Below are 18,667 nucleotides of genomic sequence, written 5' to 3'. Positions count from 1 at the left end.
CCACATTTTTGGGGAATATAATTTCCAATAACAAGGCCTTGCTTCATTGAAACATATGAGTTGTGAAAAGAAAAGACTTTGAAAATGTTGTAACGGGAAACATCTGGAGCGGGTGGGAGAAGGTGGCCATGGTGCGTGCCATGCAGTCCTCAGACATCAACTGAAGAACAGTGCAACGCCCCAGCTTTGTATGAGACCAGGCTCCAGTTTGTGCTTTCCTAATGCGAGATCCTTCTCGTTACAGACGGATGCAGGGGCAATAGATCCCTGCACAACAAGTTTCAGGATAGTCACTAAAACACGTGTTTTCTTGGCAATCAATAAAATCTGCAAGCAAAAAGAGAAAACTCTTCTTATGGGTAAAATGACCTAATGCTTATTATTTTCATACAAGTGAATTGTAGGTCACCACTGCATTACATAGTTTGCCAAAGCATGTCGTATATACAGCACTCATCCAAATTAGCTAATCTCAGCGTATTTCAGTAGCACTGTGCGTTCCGGACCAATGACACTGGCAATGATCTTTGACAGATTAAAAGAACAAATCCACAAACATTTTGGAAGGAGAGCTTGGCCTTTCCTCAGGCGTACCCAAGGAGCATTTTTTTGGTGCAGTGAGTGGAATAGCGCTGAGTTTATGGTTTTAGCATTGGATTTGTCATAAAGGAGACAGCCAGTACAGATGACATCATCTTTCGGTATTCAGCTGACAATTTGCAGGGATTTGTTTGGAATTTCTTTGCTGTCTGCAAACGTTTAAGATGTGCCTTTGCCAGACTACGAGTGGATTTATCCTAAGGTTAGCTCATCATTGGAAGGCAGATGAGCTCAAACCAAAATCCCTCAAGAGAATCGCTGATGTTGCTCGACATCAAGCCAAGAAGTGGGTCCTCGTACGTAAATAAACGTGACATGATTCGCCTCAAACAAAACAACCAATTTAAAAAGCAAGCTTGGTCAACAATGGTCATGGAAGAATTGCAGTGCAGATTGCCTGTGAGATGTGAATAAGAAACAGATCGAGTGGGAGAGCTTTAAAAAGGGAAGGCATTCCTTGTTGGTGAAATAGTAACGGAGGGTGAGGAACAACCCATGCAACAGATGTGCCCACAGAGAACACCCAAAACACCAGTGTGGTGGTGGTGGAGGTACGTAGTGTGGGATTTTATTTTTATGGGGCGGAGGCGTGCTCCCCTCGCTGGGAGAGTGGCTTTAAGCTGCGGATCTCTGGATTTGGCATCAACGCCACTCCCAAATCCTCCTCCTTTTACAAGTCCTCCACCCCCAAGTCCTGCCTCCCCACCCCCACCTCCCACTCGGGGAGGAAAACAAGCTGATTCAGCCAGAGGAGGGGAGAAAAGCATACCCCTCTCAGTCTCCTGCATGCAGCCAGCCTCCCCTCATCACCAGCAATGACTCATTCATTCCCTCTAACTGTGGGGAAGCCTCAACATGTGGTCAGAGTCATCAGTGTCTAAATTAAATGAGAGGTACCCCTGTACTATACATGATTTTATCATGCCTCTCACACTGACAGACTCTGGTCACCTTCATAACAGGACCAAAACCTAGCACCTTGTAGACAAGTGTCTATTTTGATTGTATTAACCCCGCTGTTGATGGTGGCTATTCCAACACACGGCAATACAAGGGGGGTCAGGGTTGGGGTCTATACCTTTTTCTTCCAGGCGTTCTCTGCGTCATGAAGCTGGTTGAAGCGATCAGCCAGGGACTTCTGGACCACTTCTGTAGGCTTGGGCTTCTTCAGTTTGCTCTTCCACTCTTCTTCTCCGCCAGTTAACTCCGTCATTCTGCAAATAGAGCAGGATAACAGACACTTTAGTCCAATCAAAGGAAGATTTGTCGCTTTTTTTTTTACTTCTAGGCAGCCCTCCTACAGTGTGTACAGTATGTCCTTTCATTACTTAGTATATCAGATTGATTTGGGATAATCTTCTTTGTAGAGGCTGCTGAATGGATTTAAGCTGGCTCTGAAGTTCCTTGCACATTGGGAAGGGTTCCAGAAGTCTTAATTTGGGGTGAGAGCTGTCTTCCTGTGATCTCTGAGAAACTTCCAACCACTCATCCTCAGAGAAGCCCCCCCGCAGTAGATAAAACCGCCAACACATCTCCAAATGGCAAGCAGCACAATCCTGGGAAAAGTTGTGTAGCTCTGGGATCACAAAGGAAACAAATCCCCAGGACTTTTCTGTGTTATCCTTTTAGCCATTTAGCCAAGTGTTTTACTATAGCTCTGTGCTGTTTACAATTTTGACTAATAAAGTATTCAATCAACCAAAACCAAAACACCCCTCTCCCCAAAGAAATCCCATCTACCTCACTCCTATCAGTTTACCTCACACTTTCATATTATACATAAAGCTAAAAGAATCACAGCCGTGTGAACTGAGCGGTGCAGGCTACTCAACAAAAAGTTGACTTCATTTATGTTCATTAATTTGTACATAGATGCTCTTTAAGTAGCGTGTGTGCTGTATGATGTGACGCCGTGCGTGCATTCTGACCTGTGTTTGAGCGCGGAGCTCATGCTTCCGTCCAGGCTGCCCTCCAGCTCGTCGCCGTCCTCAGACACAGACGGCGTCTTCTCCAGAGAGGTGCTCTCCTCCAGGCTCTCGTCGGGCGAGGGGCTCCGCATCTCCTCCAGGCTGTCCCCGCTGCTGCTACCGCCGCTGACGTCCAGGTCCTCCCTGGGGAGGCTGAAGCTCCCGCCGTCGGTGCTGTCGTCCATTAGCGCTGAATCTTCGTCTCTTTCCTCCTCGCCTTTCTCCTCCTCCTTCTCCTCCTCTTCCTCTTCCTCCTCCTCCTCCTCCTCCTCCTCGTCCTCCCAAGGGTCCTCCTGTTTGTTGTCAGCGTGTTGGCCAACGGTGAGGCCGCCGGGCTGCTGGGATGGACCGCTCTCGGGCGTCGTTGACCTCTCGCTGTGGTCCGACTCGATGCTGGTGGAGCGGCTCTTCTTGAGGATTCCCTTGATGCTGCGAGTTCCAGAGTCTTGGCGCTGCAGCTGGCTGGGAGGGGATGGCGGCGGAGAGGAGAATCTGTCCTTTGTAAAGCGGTGAGTTCTGTCGGAAGGCTGAGGAGACGAGGGCTTTAACAGAGAGACGGAGAGATAAAGATTAACCGCCTTTGTTCATGTCCATGAGAGAATTAATAGATAACAGCAATGAGTCGCTTTGTTGGAATGCATCCACTCACTTAATGGTACTAGTGTCACTAAGTTTTGTTTTCTTTGCTCTACTTACTGGACCATTTACCCTGTCATTTGTTGACTGGGGTTCAAGTACTGAACAATAGTACTGTACATATTCAGTACTATGAAATAGTATTCTATTCCACCTGCCCCCAGGGCAACTGTCCTTCCAAATTACACTGCAAGACTGCACTGCCCACACCCACACACACACACACACACACACACACACACACACACACACACACACACACACACACACACACGTGTTGATTACATCTACCACTGTTGAGTAGGTGACTGCATTCCAACATGATGTTGCACTGTTATTATGTTGAAGAGAGATTGTGGGTCTGATGTGTGTGTGACTGTGTGTGCGTGTGTCTTGAGAGTACTCAGGGAAAACAAATGATATGTACTTTACTATTAAGGCAGACAAGCACATGAAGCTCAGGATATCCCAACCTATTCTGGATCAAATCTCGAAAGTGTTCGTGTCCCACCAATGTCTGACCACAGCATGGCAGCCGTGAAACCATGGCATTCTTCTATATATGATTTTTTTTAACATTAATGTTATACAATCATTTAAAAAAGTCGAATATTTGGGAGTCCACTTGCAATATCTTCACACGGCCAACCAGTGGGCCGGGACCACAGGTTGGAAATCGCCGTTCTAGTTTGTTTTGAAATGAGTGCTATTTGATAGACACACCATGCTGTGTTTGAAATTAGATAATGTAGTGATCACGCTCAGTAACTTCGGGTTACTTTAGTAACCTCAGTTATATAAGTGAGAGAGAGAGAGTCATATGGGGTCCAAGCCACTAGATGGCGCAGGCACACAGCCTAACATACACTCACGGAACAATTCCATTGGATCGTGAACTGTCGCTCATGGCGTGGTTATGTCCCCACCCACTGGGTATATAACCTAAGGTCCGCCCTGAGCAACGTCATTCCTATCAACCTGCTTTCTGACGTCTTAAAGAAGACAGAAGGGCGACTTAATGACTCTCTCTCTCGAGTCACTTATATAACTGAGGTTACTAAAGTAACCCGAAGTTATCTTAAGTACCTCTCGGAGAGAGTCATATGGGGAACATAACGCTCCCGTATGATCGCCTTCGGCTGATAGAAAAATATTCGACCCTAGGATCATCTCCATTGGAGAGAGACCAAACGCAAAGGAGGCCCAAGAAGCCAACCCTGCGCGTTCACCCAAAAGAGACATCCTTTATAAAAGATGTCCTTGACCCAGGGCCGACAGCTCTGCTGTTCCAGCCCTGCCGGTCAAAAAACACGATAGTCATCCACCCATAACGGTCAGGGGCCAGAAAGGGACCTCTTGACCTTATGAGGATGCCCTTGACCCAGGGCCGACAGCTCTGCTGTTCCAGCCCCGCTGGTCAAGAAACACGATGGTCATCCATCCCTAACGGTCAGGGGCCAGAAGGGACCACTTGACCTCATGAAAATGTCCCTGACCAAGGGCCGACAGCTCTGCTGTTCCAGCCCCGCCGGTCAGAAGACAACCCGCCGCAGCGCAGACATCCTGAATAGGGACACCCCTGGCCAGGGCCCAGGATGCAGACAAAACTCTTGTAGAGTGTGCACGTAGGCCCTCTGGGGGCTCAGTACCACACGAGGTATAGGCTAAACGTATAGCCTCCACAATCCACTGCGAGAGTCTTACTTTCGAAATGGGTTTACCCTTCCATTGGGAACCCCAGGCCACAATGAGCTGCTCACCCAGCCTGAAGGGGGCAGTTCTTGACCTGTAAACTTTCAAGGCTCTCACCGGACAGAGACAATGTAGTCTCCTATCCTCCACCGAAGAGAAGGGAGGAGGATGGAAGGCCGCGAGATCCACGGGCGAGCAGCCCGCGGGAAAAGTCTTAGGTAGAAACGAAAGGTTCGGCCTGAGCGTGACCCTGGTGTCATTACCACTGAATCTCAAGCAGCTGCTGCTTACTGAGAGCGCGTGCATGTCACCAGCCCGCTTCGCCGTTGTCAGGGCAACGAGCAGAGCGGTCTTCAGAGAGAGGAACTTCAGGTCCACCATTTCCAGTGGCTCGAAGGGGTCTCTCATTAAGGAGTCCAGGACTATTGTCAGGTCCCACGAGGGGACCAGAGACCTGGCGACCGGCCTGAGGTGTGTAACTCCTTTCATGAATTGACGGATCAGCAGGTGTTCACTGATTGGTCTGTCGTTCCTACCAACCTGATAGGCCGCTATGGCCGCCAGGTTGATCTTGACTGAGGAGAGGCCAAGACCCCTGTCTAGGAACTCCTGTAGGAAAATCAGAATGTGTCTCACAGACGCCTGAAAAGGGAAGACCTCTTCCTGTCTGTCCGAGCACCAACGCTCAAACACATGCCAGGCAGTGTTATAGCGTCGTCTGGTGGAGGCAGCCCTGGCACCAAGGATCGTTTCTACGACATTCGGAGGCAGGCCAGTCGCTTCTAGCGAACGCCCCTTCACGGGCCAAACCCAGAGATCTAGGTCCTGAGGACGTGGGTGAAAGATCTCTCCTCCGGCCTGGGTCAGCAGGTCCCTCCACAGAGGGAGCTGCCCTGGTTCTTTGAACAGGAGAGGGACTATGTCCTGTCTCCAAGATCCCCAGGCTGGAGCTACTAGTAGCAGCTCTGATCCCTGAACCCGCATCCTGGCTAGGACATGCGGAATCAGTTCCAACGGGGGGGAACACGTATAACAGAGAACACAGGCGAGAGGACCGGAGTCCCCCCTGCCTGTTGATGTAACAAACCGTCGTGGTGTTTTCGGAAACGAACCAGGACGTGGTGACCTCTGAGGAATTGTTCGAATTCTCGGAGTGCCAGGAACACTGCCAGTAGTTCCAAGTAGTCGATGTGGGAGGAGCGTAATGCGGCATCCCACACGGCATCCTCCCGTCGTGGGTGGCGTCCCAACCGGAGAGGCTGGCGTTGGTGGTGACCAACCTCCTGACTGTGGGGAGACCCATCGGGATCCCCTCCGTCAGAACACCTCAGTTCGACCACCATTTCAGAGCTAGAGTGCAGTTCGAGGACACTGTCACTCTGGCCGAAAGTGCGTGTAGATCGCTGACCCTCATAGCGGACGTCAGGGCGACTAGGAGGGCTGGCTTTAGTGTAAGACATTTTAGGTCAGCCGTCTGCAGTGGTTCGAAGGGCTCATTGTTAGAGCCCTGAGGACTAGAGACAGATCCCAAGAGGGGACCAGTGGTCTGTTGATCCTGTGTACCCTGCGCCCTTCACAAACTGTTTCGCCAGCGGATGTCTCCATACTGTCTGGTCGTTAACGCCCATTTGGCAGGCCGAGATGGCTGCTAAGTGGGTTTTCACTGAGGAGAGGCCTAGACCTCTGTCTAGGAACTCCTGCAGGAATGTCAGGGCGTAAACTACTGAAGCTTGGAATGGGATAACCTGGTTAGGTCGTTCTGAGCACCACTGCTCGAACACGCCCCAGGCTGTTTCGTAGCGGGTCATTGTCGACTGGGCTCTGGCCTCCTGAATCGTTGAGACAACATTCGGAGGGAGACCGGCCTCAGTCAGCATTAGCCTCTCACGGGCCAGACCCATAGGTGTAGGTCCTTGGGGCAAGGGTGGAAGAGGGATTTCAGCCAACGCTGAAAAAGGCCTCATATGGAGTCTGTCCAGACCTATCAGAGGCCATCCGTAGACACGTACCCAGTGGAAGTGTGCGGCCTGACTTGAACATGGTCATGCACTTCAGGTTGTTGACTCTGTCCCGACTCAGCGGAGCCCTGTAGGAGACAGAGTCCAGAGTGATGCCCATGAAATCTGTGGATTGGGTAGGCGTCATCATGCTCTTGGCTAGGTTTATCCTGAAAACCCAGTGAGGTCGCATGGGACACGACCCGAGTCGTGTTCCTCGCGGCCTCCTCCGCTGAATCCGAACACAGGAGACAGTCGTCTATGTAACTGGACACCCATAGACCCAGAAGTCTCAGGGGTGCCAGAGCGGCCTCCGTACAGTGGACGAACACTCTGGGACTGAGGGACACCCCGAATGGAAGGACCGTGTACTCGTAAGCCTTTTCCTGGAACCCAAACCGCAGGAACTTCCTGTGAGGTGGGTAAATAGGGACGTGGAAATAGGCGTCTTTTAGATCTATGGATGTGAACCAGTCGCCTGGGCGTATGGAGCGCACCAGAGACTCGGCCGTCAGCATCTTGAACTGAAAAGACTTGAGGTGCCTGTTGAGTATCCGCAGGTCCAGGATGGGACGTAGACCCCCCCCCCCTTTTTTCTTGACCAGAAAGTAGCGGGAGTAGAACCCGCTGCGACGCTGGGCCAAGGGTACCTCTCTGACGGCATCCTTCTCCAGCAAGGAAGCTATCTCCTGTTGGAGAATCAGACCCTCCGGACCCCTGGCGTTGGTGAAGATGACCTCTGAAAACGCCGGGGGTGTTCTGGCGAACTGGGGTCTGTAGCCCTTCGCTATGGTGTTGAGGATCCACGGGGATGCTCCGCACCACTCCCACAGTGCCAGGTGCTTGGCTAGTGGGTTCTCTCCGGCTATGGGAGGCACGCCCCGCCTGGAGGTAGTGTTCCCTGGCATGGCGGAGAAAAATTGGGCATGACCCGTCTCCCCAGTGGCGTTTTGGTACGCCACTGACCTTATGCCAATATGCCCTGCCCCACTGCATCGGGGGGGCCCATGGGGCCCCCGTGGCAGTGGGTTCATGTCCACCCCCCTCCGTGGATATTGTTTTGTTGTCTTTTTGTATTGTGTACTGTACTACAGAAAAAAGTGCTGTACTTGTGCAAACAATATCGAGGGACCTGGCTACAGGGACGTCCAGGACGCCCACCTGTGCCATGGTCCAGAAGCGCATTGCGGGCGGACTGGACGTGCAGTCCGAGACTGCTACGTCCGGTGCTGGGCCCGGCGCATGGGGGGAGGGTAGGGTGTGTGTCACTTCGGCTGCTGGTCAGGGCCTCGCAGCCTGGACGCTGCACCTCCACGTTGAGGGTCATCCTCTCGAGTGCGCCTCTGAAGAGGTCTCCGGGGATGATAGCACCCTTGGAGAACTCTCTCTGGGCAACGGGATCCAGACCAGGTGAGGCTTCCAGCCACCTAGAGGTGATGGAAGCCGTGGCCATAAGGCCGGTCAGGTCGGTGAGTCAGTACGTGAAGGTCACAATTTTCTCATGTAGGCGACGAACTCTAGCCAACTGTTCAGGAGTAGGGGCGTGGCCCATCTCCTGAAGAAGGGAGCTCTGGGAGCCCTGGAGTAACGTTGAAGCATTGAGATGCCTCCCAGACGCTACTACGGGGGGAGGGACACGAGAGCAGTGCGGAGTAGCCGGGAGAGTCATGGGCTCCTTCCAGCTAGCCGTGTAATGTGCTCTGAAAAACCTGGGACAGGGGAAGCAGTGGTCCCCCGACAGTGATTTTTGTCGTGTACATACTGTGCAGCTTGGCCACAGACCCACCCATGGTGGGGGTCTGTGTCAAGAGCTTTTGCCTTTCTTTGGGGAGCGGTCCCGGTGTGCAGTCTGGGGCTGCTACACCCTGGACGGGGCCCAAGGCATGGGAGAGCGTCTGAGCACGCTCCTCCTGGAGACGGAGTTGCAGGGTCCAATTGGCCCCTCCAGAGACGCTGTGCCGGTCGTAATCCTGGCAGCCGTCATGTTGGCTGTTGGACAGCAACGTGAGGCATTCAGTGACCGTAAGAGAGCAGCGTGAAACAATAGCCGAAGTAGCTCCGATGCTATGGCTATGTCATAGACGAGTTGGTGTGGCACCTTGAAAACAGCCTATCTGGAATGCTAAACATGCTAGGGTGGCGTCGGCCATCCAACGAGGTTGCTACTCCCGACCTCGAAAAGGTTAGCTAAACAGCTAAACAAACCTAGCTTCACAATGTACATACCTGTAATGTTGAGGGAAGCAGTCGGTTGTCGAGGGTCGTTGGGGAGCCACGTCGATTGAGACTCGTGCCTTCGGCCGCTGCGTGAAGTAGTAGTAGTGTCGGTGGAGGCCTAGGACTGCATCCGACACCCCGTTGTCGCAACCACCGGCTCAGGGGAGCCTCGTTGGTGGGCTGACGAGATCCCGCTGGAGGGAGAGCAGTACCCAGAGCAAGCCGGCGAGGCCTGGCTGATATCTTGGGTCTGGCTCCACAGGTCTGTTTACCAGTGAGGTGAAGAGCATGTGGAGCTTGTTGTTGGCGGTCCGAGCCGCCTTCCCGGCAGGGGAGGAGCCCAGGAAGGACTCGTCACTGTGTCTCTGAGACGCGTCAAGGTTGAGGGGTCTGAAGAGAGAGGACGAGGTGGTGGGCTGACGAGATCCCGCTGGAGGGAGAGCAGCACCCAGAGCAAGCCGGCAAGGCCTGGCTGATGTCTTGGGTCTGGCTCCACAGGTCTGTTTACCAGTGTGGTGAAGAGCGTGTGGAGCTTGTTGTTGGCGGCCCTTATCACCCCCGCAGGCCATCTTGGGTGCTGGTGTAGCTTGAAGAAGGAACCAGCAGTCCAGGACATTGTAGAAACACTTCACTTTTAAGTTATAATATAATATCATTATAAATAATAATATATAATATAACCAAAATGTTGTGAGGAAAACTGTCTGTAACTCACAACCGGATAAAGGAGAAAAGTGGCGGTGGAGTAGAAGAGTAGGACTCGTGGTGCTCCACTGGGAACTGGGGAGGGCTGTCGCCACCCCCGCAGGCCATCTTGGGTGCTGGTGTAGCTTGAAGAAGGAACCAGCAGTCCAAGACATTGTAGAAACACTTCACTTTTAAGTTATAATATAATATCATTATAAATAATAATATATAAAATAACCAAAAACGTTGTGAGGAAAACTGTCTGTAACTCACAACCGGATAGAAGAAGAAAAGTGGTGGTGGAGTAGAAGAGTAGGACTCGTGGTGCTCCACTGGGAACTGGGGAGGGCTGTCGCCACCCCCGCAGGCCATCTTGGGTATTGGTTGTAGTCTGAGAAGAAACGGTAGCCCAAGAGGAAACTTCTCTTTTTTTTTTTTTTTTTATAGTTATATTATAATATTATTGTTTAAAAAAAAAACTAATAATATATAATACAACAGTAAAAAAGTGTGAGGAGAAAATCTGGTACTCACAAGGTTGTAGAAGACGGTGAGGATAAAGCTATAATATATATAATATTATTGTTTGACAACTAATAATATATATATATATTACAACAATAAGAGGATAAAGTCACAGTATATATATTATTGTTTTACAACTAATAATATATATATTTGCAACAGCAATGTAGTGTGAGGAGAAGGATCTGGTGCTCACAAAACAGTGTTGAAGAAACAGGAGTCCAAACAGAGAGAAAACCACGTTTTGCAACTGTGGCTGCTGTTTCTAGAAGGGAAGGCCGCAAAGCCTGGGACTCGCGTAGCGAGGCCGTCACGCTGTTGTTGTATCAGGTCCGACGTACAGCAGGGCTTCCGTCGGCAGCGTGGATTGCGTCACGTAGAGTAGGGCCGTGGATCTCTAACCCGCACGTGCGAGGGACGCTAGAGAGGGCTAAGTTAGCGCCTGACGGCTGGAAACTTAGCTAACGTCTCGCGGAGCTAAGAGGCTAGCGGCTGCGTTCGCGGGAGCTAGCTAACCCAAGGGGCTAGCGAAACTGCGGAGGCTAGATAGAGCAGCGCTGGTTAGCTTGTAGCTGGGCAGGAGAGCTAGAGAAAAAAACTTCGGGCCTCGTTCTAATGCTTATCAGCTTATGGTAGTGCTACGTTGTGCAACAGTAGACTAAGGCTAAGCTAGCAGAACAAAGGGACGCAACATGGCTAGCAAGGGGGAAACAAAGTTTCGGAGATAGCTAGCAAGAGGACAAACCACAAGCCGCCGTACGGCCCGCTTGAGTTTTAATGTCCTTAAAATAACTTACTGGCTTTTAAAGCTGGAACGTCCGTGAGTGAGAGAAGGACACCAACGTAGGACTGCGAATTTCCGCGGCACAAGTTTGAAACCCGTCCTTTATGGAAAACAATTTTCAACAGTCGAAAAGGTGATTCTCTTTGTTTAAGACGTGTATGCGTAGCACAGAAAGCGAGGAATGACGTTGCTCAGGGCGGACCTTAGGTTATATACCCAGTGGGTGGGGACATAACCACGCCATGAGCGACAGTTCACGATCCAATGGAATTGTTCCGTGAGTGTATGTTAGGCTGTGTGCCTGCGCCATCTAGTGGCTTGGACCCCATATGACTCTCTCCGAGAGGTACTTAAGATAACAACAGGTTTCTCCGCGGGGGGGGGGGGGGGGGGGGGGGGGGCAAAGGTTAGAGAGGAGACTGTGTGTGTGTGTGTGTGTGTGTGTGTGTGTGTGGGGGTGCAGCAGTGACCAGGTGGTCTGCTTTGCTGACAAACACCAGAACATGGCTGAGAAAAACATGTGTGTTGGCGTTGGATTTAATATACTACAGTGTGTGTGTGTGTGTGTGTGTGTGTGTGTGTGTGTGTGCCTGACCGCCTGTACTTGGGCTTCACTTTGGGTTTTCAGCATAACAAGTGAGGACTGTAAAGAAAGCAGTGGATAGCAGAATGCAGCATGTATGCATTTTGCAACTATGCATCAATTATGATCTAAAAGAAAGCCCCCCCCCCCCTCCCCCGCACAAAAAGTTCCTGTGTTATGTGGAAAGGGGATGAGTAAGGGTTTCAGAACTGCAGGACCACAGTTATTTAAGTATGAGATCTTTCCAATCCACGCATGGAGCCATGAGATCAGACTCTATAGTCTGTAGACTACGTGTCTCTCTCTTTCCCTGACAATTTTTTCCAATGCGAGACTTTTTGTTCCAAAATGACATTTTTTGTCACTTACAAATGACTAAACCTAACCCTGGATTCTGGAACGGCAATCTGGTCTTTTGCAGGAGGCTCTCAGCTTCTACGAAATGTTTCCCCTAAATGTTCAGATTTGTGGCCCTTTTGCCTGTCCACTTTGAATACATTACTCTGTTTCCTTTGTTTGCACCACACATGAAAGCTAACCTTCTCCTCTTCCTCCACAGTGGGAGAGTTGACCCTCCACGATGACTTGTCGCTGGGTTCTTCTTCGTCCCTCTCCTCCTTTCTGGAAGTCTTTGAAAGGCTAGAGTATCGACAAAAGCAAAGAGACGCATGGAAAGGGTTAAGAGGGAGAGACACAAAGATGAGCAGACAATGGCATTTGTGAAATGCTTTGATGGTGACAATCCAGAGAGACAGTGAAGGAAGGAGATAAAAAGTGGAGTGACGTACAACCCACACATCACCAAGCAACAGAAACCAACCGGTTCTTTGAAAACATAATTCCCTTACTGTGTACATTTGATTTCATCAAGCATACGTACTGGATGTACTATGGACCTATGGATAACAGATGTGAAGTGGACTTCATACAGAATAATACAATAAAATAGGCATTATCTACATTTGAGCTCGTTTTCTTTGTGAGTCACTATGTTTGTAGTTTGAGGACTGAGGATCAAAATTCCAGATAGTTAAACAGACTGGCATGCATTCTGTCATAGATCTTGTGTGTGTGTGTGTGTGTGTGTGTGTGTGTGTGTGTGTGTGTGTGTGTGTGTGTGTGTGTGTGTGTGTGTGTGTGCAACCCCCCAAGGCAAGCGTGGGTGGACATGACGGCTGCAGCTGATAACCTAGGGTTAACTCAGACAATACCAGTACACACAAGAATTCACATTCTAGATTTCCAGATAATATGTAATCTTTCTCTTTTAACTTCTGGAAGATATAAAACTTCTGAGACGTGTACGCGTGCACAAACACGCACACGGACAGAGCGCTAAATAGAGTTTGGCGGCTTGCACTGCAACTATTAACTTCACTCTGGTTTTCATCAACATGGCTACAACATGGTTGTGTGTGTGCATTTCCTGCAGCATGGCTCTGCAGGTTTATCTGGTTAATCTCTCTGTAGGTTGTCATTACCAGGCTGCTTTTCAGATCATGGCCCTTAATTATTTGTTCTCCGTTCATTCCACAGTCTTATTTATGTACAGTGCAGGCTGTGTGTATTCACCTTAGTCTAAATGTTTCAGTCCCTGTGCTTTAACCGCGCCATACGCAATATACCGGGGCCAAAATATTATTCACAGCATGACTCTGTTGAATGACTCAATATGTAATTAGACTCCCAAAAGACCCATCCTGGAACACCTCAGTAAATACAATTTACAGTAATTCTCCTAACTGAATAATGTGACAATATTTCAAACCTGTCAAATTGAATTATAATGTTATGTTATAATATTAGGTAATCTGGCTAATGATATGATTGACCCCCACACAGTAAATTCCAGAGTGTCAGTTTTCACTCAACCACACCCAAACAAACCTGTAAAATGGGTAAAAAAATAAAACGAATAATCACATGCCGGAATTCAATGAGCACTCCACATGTTGCCGTGTACCCACCTGGAAGAAGCTGCCTCCTCCTCACTAGTCACAGGATGAGAGTGCACTCCGTTGTCGTCTTCATGCCCACCAACGCTCCCCTCCTCAGTCTTCCCCAGCTCCTTCAGAAAGCACAAGAGAGATGAAAGGTCAGAGCCCACAGGTCCGTTTTACTACTTGTCTCAGGGGTAGAGTGGCCACTTGGGAACCGGAAGTTCCCTAGTTATATCCCAGGCTCCCCCAGAGTTGGTGTCAAAGTGTCCTCGAGCAAGACCCCAATTGCTCCCGATGAGCAGATTTGTGCCTTGCATGGTTTGTGTGTGAGTGGGTGAATGTAATGCACAATCAATGTAAAGCGCCTTGGATAAAGGTGCTATATAATAGTAAGTACAGAGGTTTAAGTGGTTAACAAAATCAATCGTGTGAGCGGAACATCAGTAGTGCCTACCACTTTACCCTTCCTCAAGGAACTAGAGGGGATGATGCATTGAGCAAGTCACTAAAGCCTGGCAGTTCCAACGTCGTCCATCATGGCCTTAAGTGTGAGACTGTGGTTGCATTTGACAACTCCAAGGCTTGCGAGAGCATGCATGCGATCAACCCACCCTGAGTAAATACAGAAAGCCTAAAAAAATGACAGAGAGAGGCATTGTGGGTATTTTCCACATTAACCAGGCTCCTCAGGGGAAATGCCATAATAGGGTTATTTCTTCTTCTTCTCCTTTTTTTTTTACTGTCCCCAAAGGTAAACAGTGATTCACTCAGTCCTCATACAGTCATACAGTATGATTGCCTGTCCAGTCTAATCCCAATAGGGGGGCATGGACATATTGTTACTTGGACAGGAAAGTGTGGTAAAAGGGTCTAGTTAGATTAAGTCATGATACAGACACTGGAGACAGATTTTACTATGTAGCAATAGAAATCACATGAGTTTTGCTCCATGATGAGATATCCACCATTTGTAAAACACGACACCAACACTTAATAAATAAGTGGTACTTTTTTCCAGGGGATGTTGGGCAGCTAGGCTTCCAAGTCTTTGAAAATGATAACACAAACGATAAACCAGACTATTTTAGACCATTATTGAAGTGACGATAGATATGATTGATTTGAAAGTAGAGGCTGGAAGAATGGAAGACAGTAATCCAACAAAAATGAATGAGCTGTGTCTTTGCTCAGCAGACACAATGGAATTCTTCTGTCTGCATGCTGCATTACTCAGCACTGGGAGGAAGACATAATACATACATACTATATGACTTTAGAGTGATTTATACTACAGAGGCCCCTGACCTCACTTTCTACCTAATCTCTTATCCTGGAGATGCTGAGTCATTGGCCTTCAGCGGGAATTGTATGGAGGAGAAATGAGTACATCAGGGCGAGTGATGACAGACAGGGTCTCTGACAATTTATCACTTGATGTTCAGACAGACAGAGAGAGAGAGAGAGAGAGAGAGAGAGAGAGAGAGAGAGAGAGAGAGAGAGAGACAGACAGAGAGACAGACAGACAGAGACACAGACAGACAGACAGGAGAGAGAGACAGAGACACAGACAGACAGACAGACAGACAGACAGACAGACAGACAGACAGACAGACAGACAGACAGACAGACAGACAGACAGAAAGAATAGATGGAGCAATAGGTTCTTTGTGGGAGCCATCTGGGTCCACTTGGCCAACCCTTGGCGCTGCTCCTGGTCTGTGAAGGGCCAAGTCACATACAGCCATGTATGTTTGTTTCTTTCTGTTAGAAAGAATCAGCCTGACCACTTCTGCTCATTAAATGCCATGAAAAGAGCAAAAGCTATGCTACTTGTTTAAAAAGAAATCTTTCAAAAAACAATATTTTCTGGAGGTATTTTCTACATTTTGTCCGTGAGAGTGTGCCTTCCAGCATTCTGAACATTGCTTTCTTTCCACTGCAGCCTCAGGCCTCCAAGGACCAACTACATGTGGAGAACTTTGGCAAAGTGTGGATCCAGGTGCAGGCGAGCACAGGGCTTTATGAACGGCTCAATTTGTTATTAATGGAGTAATATCCGAGGGGGGGGGGCGGTGGTACACCAGATGGACGGGAAACCATGGAGGAAATCACACCGGAGGGATGCTGCGATTCGACATTCACACATTTGTCAAAAACGCTGCTGGATGCATGGCGTGTAGAACGGGTCTATTTTGCATGTTGCTGACAAACCTTCTCAGTCTGATATGCCAGTTCAGTTGGTGCATGTTTTATACTGCCAGCAGATGGCCGATGTGCGTGTGCCAGCTACGAGACTGACTATAAGATGTGCGTGTGCCAGCTACGAGACCGACTATAAGCAACACTGGGTGTTTGACACAAGTATGTAAGCGCATGAGGAAAGTACCCACCCACACACACAAGAAAAACACTGACACAAGGTTGTAACTTTAATTCGCGCATGTGTGCACAGACTGCACACACACACACACACACACGTACAATCGCACATACGCAATACACATACACCTATGCAACAGTGAATTTGTGGACAATGGGGTAAGAATGTAAAATAAATACCCTACCTTAGAAGCAGACATCTTGGCAGCTACGCTTCCCTTGGTTGGATCAGCAGGCCGCCTGTCAACTGTGTGACACACACACACAAACACACACACACACACACACACACACACACACACACACATTTGAATTATTTTATTTGGATCTGCACAAGAGGCGTAAAACAATAGAACCAAACACTGATCAGAATTAGGTTATACATTATATGGTCCAACCACACACACACACACACACACACACACACACACACACACACACACACACACACACACACACACACACACACACACACACACACACACACACACACACACACACACACTTTCCTTTCATTAGAGCAGAGTATTACACACTTTCCTTTCATTAGAGCAGAGTATTGTACTATGTGAGAACAGCCAGCTATAGCATTACCTTATAATATAAGGTCCTATAAAAAGCTTAAAGAATGAGAGTAGGATAATAGGCACTAGCAGTGTGTTTAAGAACCTGACTCTTTTTACGATTTGGGAGATGGTGGTGTCAAATCAGGTCAACCACACACAGAATCCGCCAGTGTTCATTTAACTAACGTAGATCGGCTATAAAACAGGGATAGAGTGGTTTCAATATGAACACTGAGGATTTTCTGTACAGACCAGAGATCTTAGTGTGAATAGAGAATGCAAATGTGCATTCTTCTCAAGACATGTGCACAGCCAAATTCTGTGCAGCGTGTGTGAGCGTGCTGCAAACAAATGTCAACCTGTTTCAAGCATTACTACTGCTTGATTGTGCGCCAGGTATGCTGATTGTGCACCAGGTATGCTGATTGTGCCCCAGGTATGCTGGGCTTAACAGGTATAATAAAACAAAGGTGCTTTAAGTGGACAGCTGGACATGTATGAATGGGATTGAATGAGACCAGAGTTGTGGAGATGAAAAATACCTTGGATCACTGCTGTCGGGCAGAAACCTTGTATCCCCATATTTTAACCTTTTATGAGTTTTTTTTCCTTAAAACAATGCCCTACTTTGTCAATGCCATACTACAGTGTCAACAATAGCCAATCTACAAGTAGATTGTTCATTTCATATTTACATAATGAGGTTTCCACGCGACAGCAACAGCATGCTTGTGGCCGTGCACTCATTCACTCACTCACTGACAAACACCACGATCTGGCCACGGGGACACGCTATCGTCAGAGTGGGAGAGTGTCATACAGACACCACCTGTTCTGTGATAAAACCCTCGCAGAGCCCCACAGATAAACTGGACTTTCCCCACACAAGCTTGAAAAAACACCCAACTGGAGAACGCTCATAATATCATCTCCCACTCGGCTTTTCCTAAAGCATATCCGCAGACCCAATGCCTTGCAGGTGTCTTTGGATCACAAGCAGGGAAATGAAAGGAGGTGCAGTGGGGGCTATAGGATGCTGGGAGACACTGTCAAGGCTTTGTCAAAGGATTCAGAATAGTAATTCTTTGGGCTCCACTGTGATTCACTGTCTGGGGGATTTAATGGTGGGGATACAGTAATTTCCCTTTTAAGAGGGAGGCTGAGGTACTGTGTGTTTGAGAGAGAGAGAGAGAGAGAGAGAGAGAGAGAGAGAGAGAGAGAGAGAGAGAGAGAGAGAGAGAATAATGAAGACATACTTAAGAAAGAGGAGTGGGAGAGAGAGAGAGAGAGAGAGAGAGAGAGAGAGAGAGAGAGAGAATAATGAAGACATACTTAAGAAAGAGGAGTGGGAGAGAGAGAGAGAGAGAGAGAGAGAGAGAGAGAGAGAGAGAGAATAATGAAGACATACTTAAGAAAGAGGAGTGGGAGAGAGAGAGAGAGAGAGAGAGAGAGAGAGAGAGACGGTGTTAAGAGAGAAATGGAGATAAGACTATAATTTGTTGTACAAGTCATCAATTTCCGCAGAAACTCCCTATTATGAATCCTAGATGATCAGCGCTCCATGTCATTGTCTCCTCCACGGAACAGAAACTCCCTATTATGAATCCTAGATGATCAGCGCTCCATGTCATTGTCTCCTCCACGGAACAGAAACTCCCTATTATGAATCCTAGATGATCAGCGCTCCATGTCATTGTCTCCTCCACGGAACAGAAACTCCCTATTATGAATCCTAGATGATCAGCGCTCCATGTCATTGTCTCCTCCACGGAACAGAAACTCCCTATTATGAATCCTAGATGATCAGCGCTCCATGTCATTGTCTCCTCCACGGAACAAAATTGAAACAGGCAGGATAATTTATGCTAATTCAAAACAACGGAAAAGACAAAAGTCAACAAGGTCTATTTCACTCTCTGGTACTAAATCTGATTTTATAGTTGCAGGCCTGTTCCAAGGCAAAGTGTTCCTCCCTTCCTCCTGAATACAAAAACAATGGCACGTCTAAGAAATAGAGAAAAAGAAAATCCCTTTAGAATTTTAAGACAGGTTTTGAAGGCTATAGCACGTTTGTGTAATCTTCCCCCCAAATCC

General features: G+C 48.5%; 1 protein-coding gene across 1 annotated transcript in view; it reads right to left on the bottom strand.

The window, feature by feature from the left end:
* Window positions 1-18,667, bottom strand: part of svild (supervillin d) — a gene marked incomplete at its 3' end in the record, with an annotated part of 67,458 nt that overhangs the window by 21,389 nt on the left and 27,402 nt on the right. Inside the window, exons 4-8 of the mRNA XM_080790011.1 lie at window positions 16,193-16,254; window positions 13,656-13,756; window positions 12,228-12,327; window positions 2,529-3,109; window positions 1,679-1,814 (exon numbers count right to left, since the gene is read on the bottom strand). Of these exons, the coding sequence (XP_080646137.1) occupies window positions 1,679-1,814; window positions 2,529-3,109; window positions 12,228-12,327; window positions 13,656-13,756; window positions 16,193-16,254 (980 nt within the window). The remainder of the gene's footprint in view (window positions 1-1,678; window positions 1,815-2,528; window positions 3,110-12,227; window positions 12,328-13,655; window positions 13,757-16,192; window positions 16,255-18,667) is intronic.

The sequence above is a fragment of the Protomyctophum bolini genome, assembly GCF_963924005.1.
Source record: "Protomyctophum bolini genome assembly, chromosome: 18".
Taxonomy (NCBI): domain Eukaryota; kingdom Metazoa; phylum Chordata; class Actinopteri; order Myctophiformes; family Myctophidae; genus Protomyctophum; species Protomyctophum bolini.
This window is presented reverse-complemented; position numbering and strand designations above follow the sequence as displayed.